This window comes from Aspergillus tubingensis (genome assembly GCF_013340325.1).
Source record: "Aspergillus tubingensis WU-2223L DNA, scaffold_5, whole genome shotgun sequence".
In the NCBI taxonomy this organism is placed as follows: Eukaryota; Fungi; Ascomycota; class Eurotiomycetes; order Eurotiales; family Aspergillaceae; genus Aspergillus; species Aspergillus tubingensis.
The window spans coordinates 558,023-582,726 of record NW_023336279.1 but is presented as its reverse complement, the minus strand read 5'-3'; the positions used below and the strand labels follow the sequence as shown (position 1 = coordinate 582,726).

At 52.8% G+C, this 24,704-nt stretch overlaps 5 protein-coding genes across 5 annotated transcripts; 2 read left to right on the top strand and 3 right to left on the bottom strand.

Annotated features, from left to right (window-relative positions):
• Positions 1-127: 127 nt before the first annotated feature.
• AtWU_03516 (nonribosomal peptide synthase) lies at positions 128-15,629 on the bottom strand (the record flags this gene model as incomplete). The annotated part of the gene is made up of 4 exons (XM_035498628.1): positions 128-3,565; positions 3,628-11,784; positions 11,845-15,156; positions 15,222-15,629. The coding sequence occupies 4 exons, from the start codon at positions 15,627-15,629 to the stop codon at positions 128-130; spliced, it is 15,315 nt and encodes a 5,104-aa protein (XP_035354521.1).
• A 522-nt stretch (positions 15,630-16,151) lies between these two features.
• AtWU_03515 (NAD(P)/FAD-dependent oxidoreductase) lies at positions 16,152-17,219 on the top strand (the record flags this gene model as incomplete). The annotated part of the gene is made up of 2 exons (XM_035498627.1): positions 16,152-16,310; positions 16,377-17,219. The coding sequence occupies 2 exons, from the start codon at positions 16,152-16,154 to the stop codon at positions 17,217-17,219; spliced, it is 1,002 nt and encodes a 333-aa protein (XP_035354520.1).
• Positions 17,220-17,581: 362 nt separating this feature from the next.
• On the top strand, positions 17,582-19,473 carry AtWU_03514 (MDR family MFS transporter; the record flags this gene model as incomplete). Its single annotated transcript, XM_035498626.1, has 4 exons — positions 17,582-17,740; positions 17,816-18,195; positions 18,271-18,712; positions 18,790-19,473. 4 exons carry the CDS (start codon positions 17,582-17,584, stop codon positions 19,471-19,473), a joined length of 1,665 nt encoding a protein of 554 aa, XP_035354519.1.
• Positions 19,474-19,530: 57 nt separating this feature from the next.
• AtWU_03513 (MFS general substrate transporter) lies at positions 19,531-21,235 on the bottom strand (the record flags this gene model as incomplete). The annotated part of the gene is made up of 7 exons (XM_035498625.1): positions 19,531-19,657; positions 19,713-19,782; positions 19,837-19,841; positions 19,898-20,468; positions 20,525-20,834; positions 20,911-21,109; positions 21,171-21,235. The coding sequence occupies 7 exons, from the start codon at positions 21,233-21,235 to the stop codon at positions 19,531-19,533; spliced, it is 1,347 nt and encodes a 448-aa protein (XP_035354518.1).
• Positions 21,236-21,552: 317 nt separating this feature from the next.
• Positions 21,553-24,055, bottom strand: AtWU_03512 (Zn(II)2Cys6 transcription factor; the record flags this gene model as incomplete). The annotated part of the gene is made up of 11 exons (XM_035498624.1): positions 21,553-21,733; positions 21,788-22,257; positions 22,313-22,516; positions 22,568-22,582; positions 22,633-22,888; positions 22,943-22,961; positions 23,033-23,251; positions 23,308-23,326; positions 23,383-23,745; positions 23,814-23,845; positions 23,983-24,055. The coding sequence occupies 11 exons, from the start codon at positions 24,053-24,055 to the stop codon at positions 21,553-21,555; spliced, it is 1,851 nt and encodes a 616-aa protein (XP_035354517.1).
• Positions 24,056-24,704: the final 649 nt, after the last annotated feature.

The window sequence follows — 24,704 nt, the reverse complement described above, 5'->3', positions numbered from 1 at the left end:
GGCAGGGGCGGAGAGTATCCTGCTGGTCAAAGTGGAGTCCATAGTAGTACGTGATCTGCCTCCATGTTCATTCAACAATCTATATACAACCGTCCAAATTCTACTCCGACTCCTCAACAAAGCCCAATCAAACACAGACTCTCTCAGGATGCCTCAACAACCCCACTATCTTCTCTACAAGCAAACCCATCAACTCCTCCGCAACCTCCTCACCCAGCGCCAACGTCGATGACATGATCTTCACCTCCAACATATCCGGTCTCTTCTCATCAACAGACGAATAGACCCATACCTCTTTGGGCACATGATCTACTGCCCTGACATCTACCCCACACTTGACCTCTCCAAGCAACAATTCCATATCATCAACCATCACGTTGTTCTGATGCTGCACGATTGTTTGCAACCCTCTACGCCCGACCGGCGAGTTCTTCGTATAAGCCAACGCGTCATCCAGATCCAGCGCCTCATATGGCATAGCAGAGCGGTGTTGATCTTGCAATGTTTGCATTAATTCAAATCCCGTAGTTTGAAGACCCAGGCGTGCGACAACGGGCGTGATATTGGCACAGGGACCGACTATTCCCTCGACCCCAGGCAGGGCAATGGTCCGACCGTGAACCACTTGGCCGAATATCACGGCATGAGAATCGGTCTTCTGGGCTAGGACCAAGGACCAGGCTGCTTTGACCATTGTGGCTATGGTGATACCGTTGGGAAGTGAGGGGAAGGTAGCGATGTTAATGTCGCGGGAAAGTGTAATCGGAGTTCCATTGCTGGCCGAGGACTCGGCTGGCTGGAGGTTAAGGTAGGTGAGCGAGACATTTTGGAGGAGATGACGCCAAAATGTGGTCGCTGTGGGATCGGCTCTCTGAGCTTGCTGGTAGGTAATGTAGTCGTTGAATCGGGGGAAGTGGGATGAAGGTAAGGCGTGAGTCTCTGTTGCGTATGCATGGCTCAGATCATTCATGAGGAGGGAAAGTGAGACGGCATCGTATTGGGCGTGAGAAAGTCGCATGATTAGTTTATGGTCGGCTTTGTCTTGGGTTGCTAGGATGACGCGCAGGTACGGCACTCCTGGAGGCAGTTGGGCACCTGCATCTTGGCGGCAAATGTCTTCCACGGTGGTGGTGGAGAAGTCGACGGTAGTGGTGGACACGTCGACATTGGTCATGGCCGCTGCCGTGCGGAGGATGATTTGCAAGGTGGTGGTTTCATAAGGCACGAAGGATACTCGGAGAATTGGGTGAGCCTCCACGACACGATGCATGGCTCTAAGGAGACGGGCCGGGTCGATCGGGCCTGGTATGTCGACGACAATGTAGCTCTTCAGTTGTGCGTCTAGCCAGTGGCGCTGGAAGGAGGTTGTGGGAAGGACATCGGCCACGTCAGCCTTCTTGAGGAAATTAGTTGCAACTATTTTGTCTATTTGGTCGCGATTATCACGTAGACCGGCTGATGAAGCGGTCGACACTCGCTGGTTATCTGCGTTTGGACTTCTCGCCTGGTCGCCAAGGTCACGTAGACGGGGAGAGTCAAAAATCGCTCGTAGGGACAGGGAAAGCCCCTGCTGACGACCCTCAGCAACCAGCCGCATTGCTTGCACGGAGTCACCCCCCAGATAGAAAAAGCTGTCATCCATGCCGATCTCAGTAGGGTCCCTTCCCAGAACACTTGCAACTAATAGCTGCATTTTGCGCTCCGCTGCGGTGGAAGGCATACGCTTCGTCGAGGCCGTGGCGCGGTATGCACTAAGATCAGGGCTAGACAGACCAAGTGCACATTGTCGGAGACGCTTCCGATCGGCTTTGCCAGTGGCTGATAGAGGAAACCGATGCAAAGGGAGGAACGCTGCCGGGACCATGTAGTGCGGAAGTCGTTTGTGCATCTTTTTCTGCGCTGCCAGAGCGTCTGCTCGGAAGGATTCGGACGGAGGAAGCAAAATGGTGTCCATGGTCTCGGTAGTTTCAGGAGTTGCATCTGGTAGATGTACGAATGCAACTATATACGGCTGTTGAGGCTGTTCAGGGGTAATCAAATCGACGACGACCGTGCTGGCACTCGAAAAAGCCAACTGAGCATGATGTTCAATCTCGCCGAGCTCGATGCGCTGCCCATGGAACTTGATCTGGTTATCTTTGCGTCCCACGAAGCGAATGGTGCCCGCAGTTGTATCGAACCGAACCAAGTCACCGGTTCGGTAAACCCTGGTAGGCGATTTCCGGAGCTGTGACAGCCAGCGTGGAGCATCTGGGAAGGCATCGTTGGTTCTCTCAGGATCCCCGAGATAACCCTGGCTCACGTTGGGCCCCTCAATCAAAAGCTCGCCTGTGGCTCCAAGAGGCACCATCGTCTGATAATTCCGCGTGTCGACAATCCAAAGGGAGCTACCGGTCGGCGTGCCAATATCCTTACCATCCGTGGGGAAGGTGGAGGGGGAGGTGGTGCTAGCGAGGATGGTAGTTTCGGTTGGGCCATAGGCACACACCACCTGGACGTGTCCCCGCCACATATCTAAATCCGAGGCCGCTATCGGCTCGCCTCCGAGGACTAAGTTACAGAGACTGGGAAGGGTCTCTGGCTTCAAGATCCTTGCGACGGAAGGAGTCAGAAACGCCCAAGTGACGTCCATTCGCTCAATACATCCCGTCAGGTCTTCCTTGTTCTCTGACTCGGACGGGATGATCAGACAAGCACCTGCCAACAGCGCACCTAGTATTTCCCAGAGACACCCATCGAACGCATGGGATGCAAACTGTAGCACCCGGCTGTCGGAAGTCATATTGACAGACGTTGTGATGATCGACGCGTTACTGCACAAATTCTGATGGGTGACCATAACCCCCTTGGGGTTTCCCGTGGAACCTGAGGTGAAGATGAGATAGGCGAGAGCTTCTCCCGCTGGTGGTATACCGATCCCCGGAAAGGGGTCTAATTTTTCCTGCGCCAAGGACGTGATATTGTCGAGCACAACTAAGATAGGAGCCAAATTGGCCGCTGGAACTGCATGCGATGCTGGTGCGATAATCATAGGAGCCTTGATCTGGTTGCATATCATATGAAGTCGAGCCATTGGATGTGATGTTTCCAGAAGCGTGAAGGCAGCCCCAGCCTTTAGAACGCCTAGAATGGCGATGACCGTCCATCGGGATTTGGGTGAGTAGATCGGGATGATGTCCCCGGAGGTTACCCCCATTCTAATGAGCCGTGCTGCCAGGCGTGAAGACAAATCGTCGACTTCGGCGTAGGTAAACATGCCGTCCCAGGCACAAACGGCTTGTCGGGAAGCGTGGATACGGCACTGGCCTTGGATCTTCTCATGGATGTATTCATCGGTTGGGGCAAGCATACCAGCGTTCCATTTCACAAGTTGCTCTTTACACTTAGGGCTGATGACCTCGAGCTCACAAAATCGTTGGGTGGGGTCCCTCAGGATTTCACCCAGTACATGAAAGACCGTTCGCAGTAGTGCGTCGGCCTGCTCCGCGGACAGAGATACGGTTTGGTAGCTGCAGACCAGCTGAATAGAGGATTTGTCAACACCGATATTGAGGGCTACATTGTACTGAATTGAATGTTAACATCAGACAATATAGGGGGCTTCGTGGACCAAGTTTGGGGACAAACCTCTGAGACATCATTTGCAGGTAGCATTTCGAGCCGGGTCCCTCGCTCGTCTGGAACGTCGAAGTGAGATGTATCTTGCAACGATACGATGGTGTTGAACAGCTGAGACCCGGCCAGTCCCAAACAGGCATACACGTCTGCCAACGCATAATGCTGATGTTGCAAACTACTGGTGAGACGGTTTTGATGGGTGAGGAGTGCGTTCAAGATTGACTCATCCTGTTTAAGCTGGACGGTCGCGGCAAGAACATTGACTAAGGGACCGACCATCGTTTCAACCCCGTCGACAGGCACGTCTCGACCAAGGGTTGTATAGCCGAAACAAACCTCATCCGTGCCTACGTAGGCGCCGAGCACAACGGCCCAAACAATTTGGAATAGATTTGTCAATGTGATAGCGTGCTTATGGCATAGATCGTCCATCCGTGCATCGCGGGTCCAGGTGGCACGAATGACAGAGATAGTACCTTCCGGATTGATCGGGTTCGGCGAAGAAGTCAGTTGTGGAAAGAGACATGGCTCCACTTCCTTGAGATGATTTCGCCAATATGCCTGCGCTTCGGTGTTGTCTTGCAGAGAAAGCCATTTAATGTAATCCACGTATTGCGGTACATCTCGATACTGTCCCAGCGAACCTTCGAACGCTTGATTGACCTCCCGTTGAATGACAGCTATCGACATAGCATCGACTAATGCATGACTGACTTTCCATTCGCAGATTATGGTGTCAGCCGAGTCACTGGTGATGTTGATCGTGTGAGGTAGGCCATCTGCGGGATTGGTGTCCATCGCATTAAGTCGAACCAGGTGTTGAAGGCTACCAGGGACCATGACTACCTGGTCAAAGTGGCTGTGATCTGAAACTGGGAGAAGGAGAGTACGGAGGATGTCATGTCGATTGATCACTTCCGTCCAAGCACCTTTCACCTTTTCCAATGGAAGTTGGTCTGTTGGCACGCGAGACATAACCTGGAACCTGAATCGTTGCTGATATGCCTGCCGATCGCGCAGCTGGGCCAGCAACATGCCCTGTTGCACGGGGGAGCAAGGGTAGATATCCAAGACGTCTTGAGCACGTAGACCCAGCGAAGGTAGCGTATGATCGAGGAACTGGCTCAGTTGGTCGTAGGTGAGTGCAGACATAAGGGGAAAGTCGGTCAACGTCTTGCGGGGTCCTTCCGCTGACAGTGAACTAGCAGCGGCGACGAGAGTACGTTCACACTCCTTAATACACTGTTCCAGTCGAGCATCCTGCTGCATCAATTGCGGGAATGTAAACTCGAAGGTTAGGCACCCGTTCGCAGTAAACGCGCTAACGTCGATCAACGAAAAGCGTGGCACGTTGTCGGCAATGTCTGAAGCACCGGTGCCGGACTGGATGTCATTGCCGGCTAGCTGTAGCATGGCACCCTCACGATTCATCTCCTGGTACTGGCCCATGTAGTTAAACAGAACTTCCACAACCGGCTTCGTGCGCCCATATGCAACCCTGCCTTCGTCGTTCAGGTAGCGAGAGGTGAAATATGCCCATCCGTTTGCCGGAATGCGTCGGCGCTGGTCCTTGATATAGCTGAGTGCATCGACGAAGTCCCGCATTGATGTCCGTGATAGGTGATCCCATGGAGTGGACACCAGAGGAGACATGGTCGTAAACCAACCAACCGTTCCCGAAACGTTGATGGCATCCGTCCAAGGCTCTCGCCCATGGCCTTCAACATAAATACTTGGACCCGGACGGTCAGTGAGAGCTTGATTACAAGAGTACCAGAGGGCGGCCTGCAAAATCTCAACCGGTCGAGTATCCATCACCTTGTTAGCGCTTCCGAAGAGGATGTCAGTCACAGTGCGGTCCAAGGTAAATCGGGATATTGAGGTTTGCCCGAACGTGTTCGACTCGGAAGAAATTCCCCAGTACCTCATGATATCGAAGTCATCGTTTGCTTCCTGGAAGCCAGGTAAAGCACGCGCGGGAGTGAGGTGTTCGGCGCTGTATTCGGCCTGTAATTGACTCCAGGTTATGAAAGGAACCGACCCTGTGGCGGAACTGAGAGAGCCTATCTGGAGATATTCCTCCAGCTCCCCGTGCAAAATGCGCCACGAGACAAGGTCAATAATCAGATGATGGGCCGCCAGGTAGACGAGCTGCCTACCGTCCTCGAGCTCTACCAGATCCACGGTCAAGAGCGGCCCATCCTGAATAGACAATGCCATCTGAGCCGTTGTAAAAAGTGTTGGCAGCGACTCACGAGTTATCTGGTTGTGCGCAGCCAACCGGTAAAAGTTACTAGCAGGCTCAGAACCCAGGGACTTTACCTGCTGGAACCACTGGCCGGAATCCTTGCGGCAGAATCTCGCGCGTAGCATAGAATGCCTTCCAACGAGAATATCCAAGCCTCCGGCGAGTTCCTCTACACTGACCCGGCGGCTGGTGCGAAGGAGCAGGCTCTGGTTAAAGTGATTCGGCCCCTCTGGGGCAACTTCGAAGAAGAGTTGCTGGATAGGGGCGAGAGCAACCCATTCGTCCACCGGCTCTGCAGGTAGCGAGACTGACGCGCAGTCAGTGGTTCTGATAGAATTAAGATGGCATATCAGTTGCTCGATGGTACGGTGTCGGAAGAGATCCGCACTGGTGATATGAATGCCAGCCGCATTGCATTTGGTGGCGACTTGCATCCCGGAAATGGAGTCGCCGCCGATGCGGAAGAAATCGTCGTTGACTCCAATTGTGTTCGGGTCCAGTGACAATACTCGGGCCCAGATAGCCTGCATCTCCTGCTCTTGGGATGTTTTTGGTCGGTCAGGAACGCGGAGGCCTGATCCAGCAGCGTACTCGTTGAGCCTTTGGCGTGGAAGCTCTGCTATCATCTCGCGCAGGTGGCGACGGTCCAACTTTCCAGATGCACTTAGAGGCAGACGCGAAATATGTAGATACATGCTGGGAATCATGTATTGTGGAACCTTTCGAGATAACGCGCTATCAATGGCCATAACATCTAGGGCACATTGGGATTGACTTGGGTGCAATAGTTTAACCTCTCGCTCTGTTGGCTTTTGTGACGTTGACATTTCTTCCAGAAAGGCAGCCAAAATGAGATTCTGGTTGTCCGCACTGTGAAGCATCTCGACAGCCATCTTTTGCGTCGCAGGTATTAGAGGACGGAGGTGAGCTTCGATGTCCGCCAATTCAATACGTTGTCCGTGAAGCTTGAGCTGGCCGTCTCTTCGCCCGATGAAGGCCAGCTTGCCGTCCACATCAGCATAACGCACGAGGTCGCCGGTCCGATAGAGCCGCTTTGGCTCTTGGTCATCAGGATACAGTGTTTGAAGCCATTTAGGAGGCCGTATGAATACCGGAGTGGTTCGGTCAGGATCGTTAATATAACCCCGACCGACAGTAATCCCCTCAATTAGCAATTCTCCAACAGCGCCTATGGGTGCTAGGCGATCTGGGTTCTGCAGGTCAACTACCCAGCAACGACAGGCGTTGGGTCTCCCTATCAACCGATTCTCAGATGGTTTTGTCACTTCAGTCAATGCAGCCACGATGCAACACTCCGCTGGCCCGTATAGCTGGACGATCTGGCGGAGTCTCGGGCTCCAGATGGCGATATCCTCGGACGTCATAGATTCCCCACCGAGTCCCAAGGCTTGGAGGGACGGAACATCATCTGGGGTGATTAGTCTTAGGCAGGAAGGTGTGAGAAAAGCCCAAGTAACGTTGAAATCCCGGATACACTTGGCCAGATCCGTCTGCCTTGCGGTTTCATCAGGGATACATAGACAGCCACCAGCGTGCCATGCTATCAGGTGTTCCATCATGCTGGCGTCAAAGGCGAAGCTGGCAAAATGAAGTACCCGAGATGCTGGGCGGAGTAGGCAAGAACGAGCTATTGATGCAGTTGAAGCCGCCAGACCGCGATGATCAAGCGGGATCCCCTTCGGTCGACCTGTTGATCCAGAGGTAAACGGGGCATATGCAGCCTGGGTAGAGCTTATTGTGGGTAGACTGGACCATCCTTCGGGCAATGGTTGTGATGCTGCGAACTGTACACTCAGGGCCGGGGTCTCAAGATTTCTAGCCACATCGAGGAGGGACTGGGAGGTCAGGATGAGGCGCGGTCGTGCTTGATCCAGGATATTCTTGATTCTGTCTGTTGGATGGGCCGGGTCGAGAGTAATCAGAATGGCACCGGCTTTGAAAACCGCGAGAATTCCGGCCGCCGCCCACCGGGACTTTTCATGGTAAAGAGCGATAAAGTCTCCGGAGGATACATCATGTGCGAGGATTTGACTTGCTACGAGAGAAGAGCATCTCTCTAGTTCCTCGTAAGTCCATTCCCCGTCCCAAGCACAGACAGCGGGTGCATGAGGGGTGCGGCTACTCCACTCACACACTGCGTCATGGGCACACCCGTCGGCAATTTTTTCTCCAGTATTCCATCGTATCAAAGTCTCTGTGTCACTGCACGACACGGCATCAAGTTCAAGTACTGCCATGTCAGGCTCATTCCACAGCTGGGTTAGAACGAGCTCCCAATTAGCGAGCATCCGCTCCAACGTGACGCCGTCCAGAACGACTGGATCAAACACGGCACTCAAATGCAGTCTGGCACCGTCAGGCTCACACACCAACATTAGCGGATACGTATCCACGCCCTCGAGTTCGGCCACATCCTGCAAACTTGAAAGCAAAGTAGAACGGTATTTGTTGTTAGGCTGTTCACGCGGCTGAATTACAAGCAGCGTTTGGAAGCCACAAGCGGCAGCAGCAGATTCACCAAGGCGACGGATATGCTGTAGGCCCAGGTGTTCATGATCCATTCTTTCCCAGCTATCATCTTGTACCCTCTGCAGAAGTGAGGTGAGTCTCTCTGCTTGGTCACCGAGCGAGATGCGAACAGGTACAGTCGTAATGGTGGGACCGACCATGCGATCAATCGCTGGCACAGGCGCGGAACGTCCGGTACTAACACTACCAAAGACAACGTCATTATCCTCTGCATATCGCGACACAGTCACGGCCCAAGCTGCTTGAATCTTTGTCGCCATAGTATACTGGGCTCTGGGGGTCGCTGTTGGCATAGTCAGTGAGCGGGTTCGGCGTTCCTTCGGCTGAACTTGGTGGTCGACGCCGGGCAAATTAGGGAACACGCCTCCTGCAAAGCTGTCCAGATGCGTGGTCCAAAAGGCCTGTGCCGCCACTTTGCCCGCAATGAGGTGTTTGATGAATGGGGTGAAGGGCTGTGGCCGCAAGTCCCGACCATGGTAGGCATCCTCAACTGCCTCCTTGAGGAGTGGCATCGACCATCCATCGTAGAGAGCATGATGAATGGCCACCAGGAGCATCCGAGGTTGATTTTGCCGGTGTACTACAGCCAGGCGCAGAAGGGGAGATCCAGAGGTCATGTTCGACGTTAGGTCCGGGAGAACGTCGCCCTCTCGCAAGGAATATGTGTCCCATGGAAGCCCTTTCGCACGCTGCACAACCTGCACTGCCGTGTTGTTGTCGGTCAGGATAATCCGGGTCCGGAGGATTGGATGCGCCTCAGCAGCTTTACCCCAGGCGTAGTGCAGCCGTGCGAGATCGACCTGCTCGGAAAGATCGCAGGTCAAAGTTGTGGTATAAACCCCAGGTGTGCGGGCCGTGAGTGCTATCATCCCCTCTTGCAAAGCTGTGGCGGGATAAATATCTTCAATATCCTCGTGTGGGATCTTGCAATGCTCTACAGCCTGTGCACGGACCTTATCCAGAACATCTGCGCCACCATCCAACAAGGAAAATTGGACTGAGATAGGAGCAGCTGCTTCGGCCAGGGCCGCCTTCTTCTTCCTTTTAGATGACGAAGATGATGAAGATGAGGAAGACACGGACGGAGTCTTATTGGAAGAGGAACCGCCCTGCAGCTGCTTCAGAAGAGCAGCAATATCCACCTTCTTGCCCTTCTCTTGGGCTAATTGGGCCAGCTGGGCAGTGGCCAGCTGTAAGAAGTCGTCGTCGACTCCGTCATTAGTGGAAGAGTCGTCTGGCGTGCTGAATGTAAACCCTTCCTCCGCTGTGGACGAAGCTGAGCTTGCTGACTGCCCAGCGGGTTCCCCAACTTCGGCGGCTAACTGACAAATAGTCGGATATCTGAACATCTGGGGAACGCTCAACGACAGCTTGTATTTATCCCGAGCTGTGGCTACCAACTTCATGGCAGAGACAGAGTCACCGCCCAACTCAAAGAAGCTGTCATCGCCATGCATTGTCTCAGCCTCGAGTCCCAGTGTCGCAGCCATCAACTCCAACAGTGTCCGCTCCAGCTCCGATGCTGGCGTCCATTTGACGGACTTGCTCATTCCTTCAATGGTGTTCTTATGGGCGGCACTAGATGCTAGCAGCAAGGAACCCATCTCACGCAGTCGCCGCCGATCTGCCTTGCCGTTGACCGACAGCGGAATAGTGTCCAGGGCATAATACACCGACGGTATCATGTGGCGGGGCAGGGCTTCCTCAAGCGCTTTAAAAGCACTCTTGGGTAAGACAATTTGCGAGATAGATATCATTCCTTCCAAGTTACATGCAGACGACGACTCAACATCTGCCGCAGTCAGCCCACTGACAAAAGCGACCAGGCTAGCCTGAGCACGCATCTTCCCCGCCGGAACGACCATCTCCACCACAATCTGTGCTTGCTGCAAGCTCTTTCGTAGATGATACTCGACCTCTTGCAACTCAATGCGTTGTCCGCGCAACTTGACCTGCGTGTCCTTCCGTCCCATATACCGTAGACTACCATCGTCAGCATACCGCACCAAATCACCTGTTCGGTACAAGGCATGTTGTGATGGAAGCCATGGTAAACTGGGAAGGAAGGCTTCATGCGTCCGTGCTGGGTCATCCAGATATCCACGAGTGACCAAGCGGCCTTCGACGACCAACTCGCCGACTGCTCCCAACGGAGCCAGTCGATTAGGGTTCTCAGCCTCAGTCACCCACAACCTGACCCCAGCGACAGCATAGCCCAGATCTACTGGCTCATCAGTAGGTTTCATCGGCCCGGCGATTGTAACCATGATGGATGTTTCTGTAGGCCCTGCACCGTTGTAGAGGTCAAGAACCGGAGCGAACCGCTCCACATCCAGCCGGGACATCGGTTCGCCGACCATGATCAGGCTCTTCAATGTTGGCAGAGCCCCTGGCTCCAACAGCCTCCCGACCGAGGGGGTCAGCATAGCCATGTTGACCGCAAAGCGGGAGATACAACCAGGCACATCAGAAAGACGGTCTTCCTCACAAGGCACGCAGATACACCCGCCATGTGCCAAGGTAGTGAAGATCTCCGCCAGGGCAGCATCGAAGGTCAACGAGGCAAAATGCAGCATGCGGGTGTGGCGGGAGAAGCGTAATGTACGGCCATGGCCCAGGAGCACACTGGTCGCGAGTGCGCCATGCTCCATCAGAATGCCTTTCGGGGTGCCAGTGCTCCCGGATGTGAAGAGAATGCTGATGAGGTCATGTTCATCTAAGGCTGGGAACTCGTAGTCCCAGGCTGCTGGGGCACAGACGGAGGTCGTTGATAGTACACGGGCATCAGCAGTCGCAAACCGCTCTTCGTATGTAGGATCGGCAACGATCAGGGCGGCATTGCACCTTTTTGCCAGCCATTGGAGGCGCTTCGCTGGGTCCGTCGGGTTGGAGAGCACCAGCACGCATCCTGCCCGCACGATGCCAAGAACGGCGGCTACAGTACGACTCGACCGGTCCGCACACACCAGAATGCGGTCTCCCAGTTGTACGCCTTGATGAAGAAGATTGCGAGCCACCCAGGAAGACTGCTCATGCAGTTCCTTGTAGGTCAGGGATCCATCCCATCCATCGATGGCAGCGCCTTCCGGATGGCGCGTCACCCAGCGGTCGATCATTGACACCACATTGCCGCGGACGGCTTCTAGAGGTAGCAACGTAGGACCGTCAGCCAGGGCGGAGCAAACATCACTTGCCTGCAGTAGACTGAGAGTGTTGAGAGCCTCGTCGGGCTGGAAGGCAAAGCAGTTCATGGCGCCCTGCAGGGCCTCGGCTAGATGGGTGATTTCGAAGTCCGTCAAATTAGGCCAATAGAGGAAGCCCAATTTGATGTGACCTTCGTGGACATCCACACTAATGGCGATGTCGTACTATGCCGGGTTACATGTCATCAGTAGGGGTACGGCCAGGAGGCTGGATTTCGAACTCACCTCAGTCGGGTCATCCTGTTCACGAATCTCCTCCAAATCAAGTAAGGCGTCCTCGTCCTCTGCACTTGGAGGCACCCATTCCATGGAGATTGCCGTGTTGAATAGCCCCTGCCCGTGTGTTTGCTTCAGCCCGCGTTGTGCCTCTGCCAACGGGTAGTGCTGGAACGGCAAGCTAGCGACATAATCCTCCTGTATCTTCTTGGCGATACTAGCGATCGTGGAAGCCTCGCTTAGTCTTGCCCGACAGACCTGCATACTGAGACACAGACCAAAAATGGTCTCGACCTCAGGCACCGGCACGTTGCGTCCGGACGAGACGTAGCCGAAGCAAACATCCTGTGATTGGGTATAGGCGCGCAGTACCAGCGCCCATGCAGCGCGGATCGCACAAGCGAGTGTAACCTGGCGCTCTTTGCATCGCTGCAGGAACGCCGCACTGTTGTCGAAGCCGAAGTCGCGCCGCTGCAGCGTCCGAGGCCATTCAGGGGGGCCATCGCTCGGTGCACTCACCGCATGAGTAGGGATGTGGCATGGTACACAGTCGGCTAAGTAGTTAGTCCAATATCTCGCACTGTCGTCGGTTTGTCGTGTGCGATGGTAGTTGGCAAACATGCGGTAGTCTGGGCCTCGCGGTAGGGGGGCACTGGAGGAGCAAGCGCGGATGAATTCGCGTCGGAAAACAGACAACGCATAGCCGTCCATGATGACGTGAGAGATTTCCAACATGAAATAAGGTACCCTTCCGCGGCAGGTCAGCAAAAGCATGCGGTGTAAGGGGGCATTGGCACGAAATGGCACAAGCTCCTCCGTGAACATGGCGAGGGCGGCTTCAGCTCTGAGGTCGCGCGGCACCTCACGCATTCTAAGCTCCATTGGAACCGACCGCAACACAATTGAATGGTATATGGCCTCTGGGGACAGGTCATCCACGAAGACTGTGCGTAGTGAAGGATGTCTTTCGACAAGGGATGCCCAGGCCTGTTGGATGCGTTCCACGGTAGGCAGGCAACCACCTTTCAGCTGCACGCGGTGGAAGAAGCGCATGTGGTAAGCTCCAGGCCGACGAATCTGGCCAAGGAACATGCCCTCTTGCATGGTGGTGCAGGGGAAAACATCTTCCACCTCTTCAAGTTGCGTTACACCTAGCTTGTCAAGATCGTAGTCATCTGACAACCGGGTCCAGAGATTCGAGTAATCCACTGCCATCTCCGCCACCTGCTGAGCAGGGGTCTCCTGCACTTCTGCCAAAGAGGCAGCCTCTCGGACGCCTTCGCAAGACAAGATATGCACCATGCTAATCTTGATCTGACGAGCTCGACATCTGGCTACGGCATCTAGGGCCTTGATGGAATCCCCGCCCAGCGCAACAAACGGCTGCTGCAGGCCTACTTCGGGGGCGGATAAACCCAGCGCTTCAGCCCAGGCGAGCTGAACCTCCTGCTCTAACCGACTGAGGCCGAGAACATGATCTTCGGCTTCCAAGCTGCGGCCAGTGATTGCGTCGAAAGTCTCCTGGCTCATCTTCTGTACCCAATCCCGCAGTTGTACGCGATCAATCTTGCCAGAGGCTGACATGGGCATGCGCCCAACGAATGCCCAGATGGTTGGTACCATGTACCGCGGTAGAGCGTGTTGAAGTTGCGAACGCAGCCTTTTCACTGTCTCCTGAACGATCGGATCGCGGCGATCTAACAGTGGAATCTCGTCGGCAGCCGTATCCTGGTTGCCAGTGCTGGTACCCTTAACTGTGAGAATAGCAATGAGGTTGTTCTTGCATAGGCCCGCCTGAGGCGCCATGGCAATGGCATACTGAACACCAGACTCCAGCCCCAGTTGATATTCCACCTCGGCCAGTTCGAGTCTCTGGCCATTGAGCTTGACTTGTGTGTCAGCACGGCCGCAGAAGGTGATAGTACCGTCCGAGTTCCAGCGCACAAGATCACCTGTTCGGTAGAATCGGAATCCACCAAACTGGGGATCATCCTTCGCCACAAATCCAACTTCTTCAAGGAATGCCTCAGCTGTCTTTACTGGATTCTTCAGGTATCCCATGCCGACAATGGGCCCAGAAACAAGTAACTCTCCAATAGCGCCAACAGGGACCAGTTTATTGTAATCGTGTACATCTGTAACCCAGCAAGCAGCCGAGTTGGGAGGACCAATGTTCAATGGATCCGCATCAGGCCGTGTAATCGGACGCGACGACGAGTTAATGGAACACTCGCTGGGGCCATAGAACTGCCAGAGATTAATCCGCTCTGACCACATAGTGACTATCTCCTTGGGGAAGGCTTCACCACCCAGGCACATTGTCTTCAGCCCGGGCACGTCGTCGGGTCTCAAGGCGCGGGCAAGTGAAGGTGTCATGATAACATGATTAACCTGCCACCTGTTGATGGCGTCGGATATGCTGGTTTCAATCTCCTCTGTGCGCGGCACACACACACAAGCCCCAGATCCCAGACTAGTGCATATCTCCAGTAGACTCATGTCGAAAGTGTGGCTCAGCATTTGAAGGACACGGCTCTCGGGACCATACTTCCAACTAGGGGCGTTACGGAGAGCACCGTTTAACCAGTTCGAATGGGACAGCATGCAACCTTTCGGTCGGCCCGTAGAGCCGCTAGTGAAAATCACGTAGAAAAGGTCCTCTGGCTTTCCGAGGGCTTCCACCGTCGCATCTGCAGCTGGCTTGGGATAGTTGTCGATAGGGAGCGTAGGCAGACGTTCAGCCCAGAACGATTCGTACTTCGTCCAAGTTACCACAAACGGTGCTTCGATGACATCCAGGATGGCGTCGAGTCGTCCAGCAGGGAGATTCGGGGGCACGCTAACAAAGGCACCGCCGGCCTTGGACACAGCCAGCATAGCAACCAGAGCTGCTCCCGACCGTTCGAAGGAAATGGGGACCACGGAGCCTGGACCCACGCCGCGTTGCTGGAGGTACGCTGCGAGCAGGCGTGCCTCCCTTACGAGGTCTGCGTAGGTAAGCTTCGTGTCCCAGGCATCGACCGCCAGGGAGTGTGGTCGATTAGTGGCGTGTCGCTCAATCACATCATGGAAACACTCTTCCCATATACCAGGGACATTAGCATTAAACCGCCAGATGTGCTCAAGGTGTGCCGGACTCATAAGGTTGAGGTCCTTGATTAGCCTGTCGTTGTCGCATGTCCCTACCTCGGCCAGCGCCTGGGCCATGGCAGTACCCACATTTGCTGCCTGCGCGTCGGTCAACAGAGATAGGTAGTAGGTCAGTGATAGTGAAATGTGTCCTTGCTCATCACGATAAACATGCAACGATAGGAAGGACTCCTAGATGTCCGTCAGCGTCCAGAAGCCCAGCCCGGCCACTGTACTACGGGTGGTGACACGCGTACCTCGGTTTGTGTAACAAATAACGACTCAATATCCTTCGCAAAGGTGATGATGGTATTGGCAGTCTCTCCGGAAACCTGGCCGGCACCCACGAGCGCTGGGTGCAACAATTGCTCGGCAGCGTAAGTGAGGGACTGGCGAGACATATCTCCCTCGACCTTCAAGTCGGCCAATGCTGTCGTATCCGGACCAGTCGTGGGCACCACGTAAAAGGCCACTTCATCGGTGCCTACGTAGCTGGATAGAACGAGGCCCCAGGCTGCCAGGATATGGGATTCTGTCTCACTACCTGGGGCCTTCCATCCGCTCAGGTCGATTGTGTATGTGCGCCGACCCGCGGCACGAGTATGATCTGGTTTCGGGACATACCCATCTGTCAAGGTAGGGAAGATGCAGGAAAAGCGACTCATGTTGTGCAGGTAGAACTATCACACTGGAAGATTTCACCGAATTCTATCAAGATAAAGATGAAGTCACTAGTTACTGAAACTAGATAAGTCAATAGTCACTATTGCATTGTAGTAGTACCTATTGACACTATATATATTCATCCATCACGTTGGTAACCGGTCTCCAGCTGCCGGTGTCCGTGCCACTAACGCAAAAACAACCAGGGTAAGCAAACAGAATAACATCGGATTTGCGGCTGAGCTGCAGCAGAGCATACTTTGTGATAAATTAAACAGGGTAAATACAAAGTCCATTGCTGCAGAGCTGAAAGACAAGTTGCATCGGAATCGCACCGGAAAACAGTGGAGACGTACTGTAACGTGACGGTAATCCGCGGTCCGAGATCCCAAACCGGGCTGAAGCCCTACTTAACGGACTCAGCAATCCCCTCTTGTTTTCGCACGCTTCAAAGACTTGATCAGCTTACTTTTAATTAATCCACAACTATTAAGGAGAAACAGAATTACAAGCTGAAAATAAGTATGGCCACCACAGCTGACGTGCTCATCATCGGCGGTGGTCCCGCCGGCCTCGCCACGGCCCTGGCGCTATCCCGCAAGTTACATTCTGTACTCCTCTTCGACAGCCAGGAATATCGCAACCGCCAGACATCCCACATGCATAATGTCCTCGGATTTGATGTAGGTTACTTCCCTTTCTTGCCTACCTAGAATCGATCATGCTAATTACTCCTGCATTTCCGTTAGCATGTGCAACCTGCACGTTTCCGCGCCGCCATCCACGACACCCTTCTGCATAGATACACCACCAATAACATCATCAACAAGAAGATCATCCAAGCACGCAAGCTACCCCACGACGGTATAGGGACCCGCTTCGAGGTCACCGATGAAGATGGAATTTCATACCTGGGTTCAAAGCTTGTTCTCGCTACGGGAGTACGCGACATCATGCCCCCCATTGACGGGTACGCCGAGAACTGGGGCCGGCTCATATTCCACTGCCTCTTCTGCCATGGGTATGAGGAGCGTGGCGCAGCAAATGCAGGTCTACTGGTAGCAGAGAGTTCACAACTACAGGCGAATCCCTCTGTGGGTCTGATCCTAGGACAGATGGTTCGTCGCTTCGCCGACAAAGTGACCTTATTCACCAACGGCATTGAAGACACCACGGTCGCCGTGAAAGAAGCCGGTGCGGAAGCGCAAGGGTTCATCATTGAATCTCGCCCAATCCTTTCGTTCGAACAAATTGTTTCGGCTGATGAGGGTTCGCGAGACACCCTGCGGGTCTGGCTGGGACAAGAAGACGGAGGGGAATCCCCTAACAGCTATATAGATATGGGGTTTCTCACGCATATGCCGGATACAGTCGTTACGAATGACTGGAGCAGCCAGCTTGGGCTAGAGCTGGATGGAAATGGGATTTACAAGCAGAAGGATGTCACGATGGAGACCACGGTGCCAGGCGTTTTTGTGGCTGGTGATCATGCCTCCGTAGCGAAGGACGTTCCCAATGCTGCGAGCAATGCCACGTTTGTGGCTTCGGCAGTTGCAGTGCAGTTGACGGTCGAGCATTCCCAGGGACAGTAGTAGAGTAGTCCGGGGTTATGTAGAGTAGTAGCATTGCGGTGGTGCAGGATGTGTGGTGATTAGGATATTTGCGAATTGCTTATGTACGGAGTAGTATGTATTATTGGAACAATTGAGCATAACGTAAAGCGAATTGGGACTTCTTTTGTTACCTGGGCTCAGCTCCTGTTGTATGTGGAACACCCATTCCGGTCCGGTTGGTGATAATGCATCGATTTATTTCCATCTGCGGACCGAGCTGCAGATCCGAGTCCGGCCGGAAATCCGCTCCACCGACCACAGACGCCCGATCACCCCATCGTATATGATCGTTTGGAAGGAGGCCGCTGCGCATCTCCAGACCAGTCCCAATTTCTCAGATTATGTTAGTCTCTGCAGCAGATTCCTCCGTCGTTGAGGACCGGCCTAGTGACTCCGAAAAAATCGCGCACGAAACCCCTACCGACACGAACGCACCGACACAATGGGGCCAGATTGCGATACTGTTGGCGCTGTATCTGGTGATGTTTGCAGTTGCGCTGGTACAATTTTATGTTTCTATGCTTCAAAGCCGTCAATTACGAAAATGCAAAGCTAATGTGTTGATGCTCTGACAGGACAACACGATACTTGCACCTGCTCTCCCCGTCATCACGGACCATTTTCACTCTCTCGACGACATGGGATGGTACAGCTCGGTCTACCTACTGACAATGTGCGCCACGCAGATCCTCCACGGTCGGCTATGTACCATGTACTCCATTAAATGGGTTTACATGACAAATTTGGTAATCTTCGAAATCGGATCCGTCGTGTCGGCGGCAACTCCCACCTCGGTTGGCTTGATACTTGGACGGGCTATCACGGGAATAGGCGCTGCAGGGCTTCTTTCAGGGACTATCTTGCTCATTGCTGCGAGCATGTCTTTGCGGCTTCAGGCAACGGCTTTGGGAATTCTTGGGGGGCTGAAGGGCGCTGCAGCCGTGGCTGGGCCATTGTCAGATATACTCCTTTTCTCCATATATCTCTCCGAGAAGTATAAAGGTCAATGCTGACGAGTAAATGTTTATAGGATGGGTGGGGCTTTCACAGACAAGGTTTCCTGGCGATGGTGCTTCTACATCAATCTCCCCCTGGGCGGAGTCGGCGCCGTGGTCATCCTTTTCTTATTCCATGCGCCCTCTCCTACTTTCGTTCCTGATGCAACGAAAGGCAGCCGACTAAAACAGCGATTAAACCAGCTCGATATTGAGGGCACAGTACTCTTCAGTGCGTGCATTATTTGTCTCCTACTGGCCATCGAATGGGGTGGGGCAAAATGGACCTGGAGCAACGGTCGCATTATTGCCCTGTTCGTGATCTTCGGGGTCACATTGGTAGCCTTCTGCATTGTGCAGGCCAAAAAGAAAGAAATGGCAATGATCCCACCAAGGGTAGCGGAGAACCGAAATGTCTGGAGCTGCGGTCTATATAGCGCCATGCTTGGAGCCGCATTCTATATTCTCGTTTACTATGTAAGCCCTCGTCCTATTAGCTCTTGAAGAGCGACATAGTGCTTCAACACCGCTAACAAACATCTGCTCGCAAACAGCTCCCTATATGGTTCCAAGTAATCAAAGGTGCCTCCGCCGTACGCTCGGGGATTATGAACCTTCCCATGCTCGTATCGCTGATTGTGATCTCCATTCTCAGCGGTGCCTTAGTCTCCGCCATGGGATACTATACTCCCACTATGATCATGGGCTGTATCCTGGTACTCATCAGCACCGCGCTGATGACCACCTTTACTCCGGACACTGGGACCGTAAAATGGGCTGGCTACCAAGTCATCATGGGTGCTGGAATTGGCATGGGGGCGCAGCAAACTGTCCTCGCTATGCAGGCTTCACTACCCGCTACAGACGTGCCTGTTGGTACGGCTCTGATGATATTCTATCAGACGCTTGGAGGTGCTGTTTTCCTGATCGTGGCGCAGAATATCTTTCAGCATGAGCTGTTGAAAAGATTAACCGCTAGGAATATTCCGGGTGTAGATGCGAGCAGTGTGGCCGCTGCGGGAGCGACGGAGGTTAGGAGCCTAGTGCCCGCAGAGTATCTGGGAGAGGCGTTAGAGGCGTATAATGCAGCAGTGGTGAGGACGTTTTATATCTCGGTTGCGTTGGCGGGAGTGGCGGTTTTGGCAACGTTTGTGCCGGAGTGGAAGTCGGTTAAGACGGGGGTGAAGAATAGAGAAGAGCAGGACAATGTCGAATGCGGAGGGAATGAGATCGTGTAGATGTTGCTCTTGTGTATTTAGGTACAAGGTAAAAGCAATTTCTTCAAGGACGATCCATCAAGTCTCCTGGACGATCCTACTTTTGCTTGAGCGGTTCAATGAGCGGTAAATCGCACTCTGAATAGCCACCAAGATTAACCCGGATAAGACCAAAAATATCATGGTCAGTATACCCCTCGGATAGCTGTGAATGTCGCATCAGACCATGTAGCTCCTTGTCTTGCATGATGGACACTTACCCATTCAAACCATCATCATGTCGGAAGATCTGCGTCCCGGCCATGAGCCCAGCCGTAGCAGACATGACAACTAGAAATCATGTTCAGCATCCACATACCAATTTTAAAAACAGGGGAAACGTACACATCCTACCCAACCAGGTTAGTAATCACGGCAAGATATCAAACTGGATTTATAAACTCACGCCACACTAACACTTCTCTCCCCGGGACTAGAGCAATTAACCTGAATCCAAGCATTATGAACAGGATGATACCCGACCGCCAGCCCATTAACAGTCGTCCAGAGGCCAAACCGTCCCCATCTATCGACGTGGGCCTGCAAAACCCTCAACAGAATGAGTGCGACGAGATACACAGCAATTGCAAGCATAACACTTATCCCCCGTCTGCGGGACCAGTCACTCAGAGATGCGAAGAAGACAATGACGGGTAGAGTCAGTAAGCTCCCTATTGCAGCGAGAGCGTTTGCCTGGATGCGAGAGAACCCCAGTGACATGATGATAGTCGGAGTATACGTGGTGAGGGGGCTCCAGGTAGCGAAGACACATGCTGTGGCGAGGAAATGAGGCCATTTGGTATAGTTTGTGAGTGTTTCCCATACCACATTGACAGGAATCGTTTTAGGGGTGGTCCCATTCCATGACTGAGATTTGCAGGCAGACTCTTCATCAGAGGTTTCACTAGCACTTCCCTCTCTCTCCGGCAGTAGTGTGAACAAAGCGATCGCCATAATGACCGACCATATTCCCTCCACTACTGATATCAGTAAAGTTCGATAACGGCTAATGGTGGAAAAAACCAGTACTCACGCAAAAATATCCACTGCCAACCATGCAAACCTCCCTTCCCATCTAACTTGAGCAAAGCAGCACCAAGTAACGGCGATACCGCAGCGCCCCCAAACATTCCAAAAAAGAAAACTGCAATGCGCTTCGTTAACTCCTCCTTCGTATACCACGTTGAAAGAGTGTACATAGCAGCTGGGATATACCCGGCCTCCGCGAGACCCAGTATGCTTCGCGTAAGCAGGAAACCCGTCTTATTCCGAATGAAAATCTGCAATGCGGCAATGATGCCGAAGATGCAAACTTGGGCACTGATCCAACGGCGGGGTCCAACCTAGTACATGTACACTGAGCTTGATTGAATTCACAGGATAACGTCTATGCAGGAGATAGTGTAAGAGAAGAAGTACCTTTTGTAGAACCATATTGGACGGTATTTCCAGGACAATCACTCCCAAGAACATTAGCTGATTTCCTAGATTGATGATGTCTTGGCTTATGCCAATGTCCGATGCGAAACCTCCCGTTAGCGCACTGGCAATATTTGTGCGGTCGATTTGGTAGGTTGCGAAGCCGATCGTGAGAAGTGGGAGGACTCGGAAATCGGCTCTGATTGTCAGTTATTAGTGGGTGAAATTTCAAAGAAGCTTCTGTATCGGGCAGGTCTTACATCCTCGGTGTTGTGGTCACATCATTGGAGACATACCCGCATCCTGAAGTGTTGGATAGATACATTATTTCGTGGAAGTTGGATCATGGGAAGGTATTTGGCAAAATTGAGGACTGATTGTGTAGAAATGACCAAGATTTGCGGTCTTTTTGAGCAGACGAATTAGGGACCTTGGAGGTTTACCTTTGGGGTGATAAGATAAGAATTAGTGATCGACGGACTACTGTTTAAAACTTTTTTTTACTCAGATATTTCTTTTCTTAAGATCATCGTTTATTCTACTACGACAGCGAAATTTCAGTTGCTTGTGGACATTAAGTTTGTAATTGACTTCGATGTTCATTCGCGTTGCATATGTTAGCCGCCCGCCTCGCATTCATCGCTACGCCGATACATCCATCAACTGCATTAACAAACCCATCTGGACAGGCATGAAGATGGCAAGACGGCTATAAAATCCAAACGCCATGTGCAGGTACATCCGTTCTTCATCCAATCGGTCGCACGATTGCCCTATAAGAACGAGAATGCATGCCGCGATTTTCGGAAGCGAGCGAAACCTCCTAGCTCGAGGTTAGTCGACTAGCTTCTCAACGAGATTATTGGGGTGGGCTTACATACTAGCCAGCATCTGGACATGGGTGTGCTGGCTACATTGTTCCAACACCGACCGCGCAGCAGCGAGACATCGTACCTTACTTCGCTCATAGGCCTCTCTCTCCTCAGTAGCCAGTCCCTGCTGCGCGAGTTGGAGCCATTTTCCGTGAATCAAGAATGTAAGAAAATAGGAGCTCAAATGCATTTCTGACTCCATGTGCTCCTGTAGGGAAGAGAGGCGCTCCGAAGAAGAATTGAGCGAATTGCTATATGTCTGTAGGATACCAAGCCATGATTGAACCAGGCAATATGCATCTTCTATCTGACGGCACATGCCAGCTCTTGGCGCTCGGAGGGCTGCTTGGCTATAGAGCGAATCTATCACACGGTCGCAGACACGCCCGTATAAGCATTGAAGCGTCAACCGTGCTTCATCAGGGCTGTGGAATCCATCACTGGGCGAATAGTCGGTGAGCTTGTCGCACATCATCTAGAGAGTGAATATTAGATCATCTTATACTTCTGTGGTGAGCAAGGACTCTCACCGAAGATCGGCCTCTGTTCACCGCGTCGGCTTTTTCAATGGCATAGAGATGCCAGAAGGCATTCTTAAGCAATCGTTCGTCGGCCTCGGCGCAAAGCTGTCGCAGGCGCCGAGAGCTATGAAGTCCCAAATCCTGCACGAACTGGACGCCGAGGGTGACGAGACGGGATTTGGTGCGATGACCGGATTTGTCTGCGAAGATAATCTGCCACAGGTTAATTTTTTTTGGATGGGCTTCACCATTAAGCCAACTCACCATGATCAAAATCCCCTGGATGGAAAGGTTAGCTGTATCGACCGAAACCGGGACAGAACACTTGCCTGAAATGCCCGAACAGTCGCGCTATCCATTGTCAGATAGTTCGATTCTGACAACGCTCGTCGAAAATATCCAGTGGCCCGTGACATGCCTTCCACGGCACTTTTGATACCCGAATGTATGCTTACAAGATAGCAGCCCAACGACAGGACGGCATAGGCCACCACCACCGTGGCTCGATCGGAGCAGTCGGACTTCAGCACAGCGTCCACACACTCCTGAGCACTTGCCATAGTCAGGAACATATTGACACCAGAACTGCAGGCTATCAGCTAAGTCCAGGAGGCTCCCCGTAAATCGTAGGCAACCTACCAGGGTGTTTCAAAACATGCTGGACGTCATCAGTACCCTGGTTGTGCTCCCACCTAAATGCAAGATCGTTGGATGCTAGATGCTCCTTACCTTGTATGTAGCTACTGATTCGAGGCTCACTCTCGAGCATTGGTCCCAGCAATGGTTTGTGGTCCTCAGACAAAAGGTAGGATGTCATCTCATCGCCCACAATATCGCAGTTAAGAAGCTTTGCGGCTCGTTTCACCTTTTCGCGGCGTGGATGATCATCGTCGAGAAAAAAAGGGGAATACAGTACCGGAATGTCGAAGCCTGGAGTTACTTGGCGAGCTATTGTACTTGATGAGTATGCCAGTTAAAATCGAATTTTGCGGGGGCCACCGTACTTTGAAACTCCTTTTGCAGCTGTCAGAAATCAGCTTTGACTGCAACATTAGTCCCACGATCTAATACAACCTTACCATATGGATAGAAAATGTCCTGTCACCCCCTTGTTCATGATCCAAACTGGCCGCTGGTGGGTCACCATAAGGCGGAGGCAGAGTAGCAGGGCTTGTCTCGGATTTGGATGGACCTCCTAGGACCGAGCCATCAGCCGACCAGTCCGGGCAAGCGTTGCATGATACATCGGGAAGTTCCCAACAGCACAAGTCTAAAGAACTCGGAGCAATTGTCTCCATCCATTCCTGAGGGCTGATTGAGTCCTGTAACGGCAGATCTGGGTCACGGTCGAATAGACTCCAGCCAGGACTGAGCCGCGAAGGGGTGGAGATGGACCTTGCTGATGCTGGACCTTGTGAATAGATGCAAGGGCTATCCTTCCTCTGAAAGCGGTGATGTCAGGATGAAGACATGCGTACCGAATGACTGGGAGGACAAGGTGGGAACCTACTCGACAATGCATGCAAGGATTACCTCCATCACCTACGGTGTTGATTTTTGGTCAGCTTGAGAACAAAAAAGGAGTGGAATCATGCTATATTGCAAAGTGGCAAGATCCACCATATCGGAAGAGGAAGATAAGGAAGATAGCAAGAGGCGGGACATCGCTGGGAACTTACATCTTGTCTTCCGCGCCTTACACGGCTCGCATGCGCCTCTTCGTCGTGTAATACCCTTACGGATTCCATTCATGATGGCTGTTGGCTTCAATCACGACACAGCAGATATCTGTAGACTGCAAGATCACGCAAAGAGTCTCGTCGAAGACGCAATCGAAAGATGAACAACAGGTCTATAAAAGGCGGGCGCTGCCACCTTCGGAGAGTTGCGTACTACCTTTGGCACGAGAACATGGAACAGTGTATGCACCTTACGAGTGTTCACACTTCCCCTCTCGGGATTTGGTTACTCACAATTAATCTGGGATAGTTCCCAGCCTAGTCCGCCCCACCAAGCCCAACATGAGTCTCAAATGCTTTTGCGCTCCGATCATTGTGCCATCACCAAAGCCTTCCAAATCCCCAAAGTGGTCTTTTTGGGATTGGCCGTGATGGCAAAAAGCAAAGAATGAGAAAATATCAAGCGCATCACAGGGGCAAATCCCTATGACTGCACACAGTATATGGGATGATTGATCGGGACAGACAGAGAAAGAGCAGGGCGGGGTCTGGTTCCTGCCAGGGCAGCCTGCCTCTTCATGTTGGGGACGGCGGGTCCAGTCACTGCAGCAGTGCATCGCGTATCTCCGATCATCGCACACGAGAGAGATGTTCTTGTAATGACAGATGGTCGAGAGATTTACCATCCAATGAGGTTAGCATTAGAGGCAACCTGCTCGCCC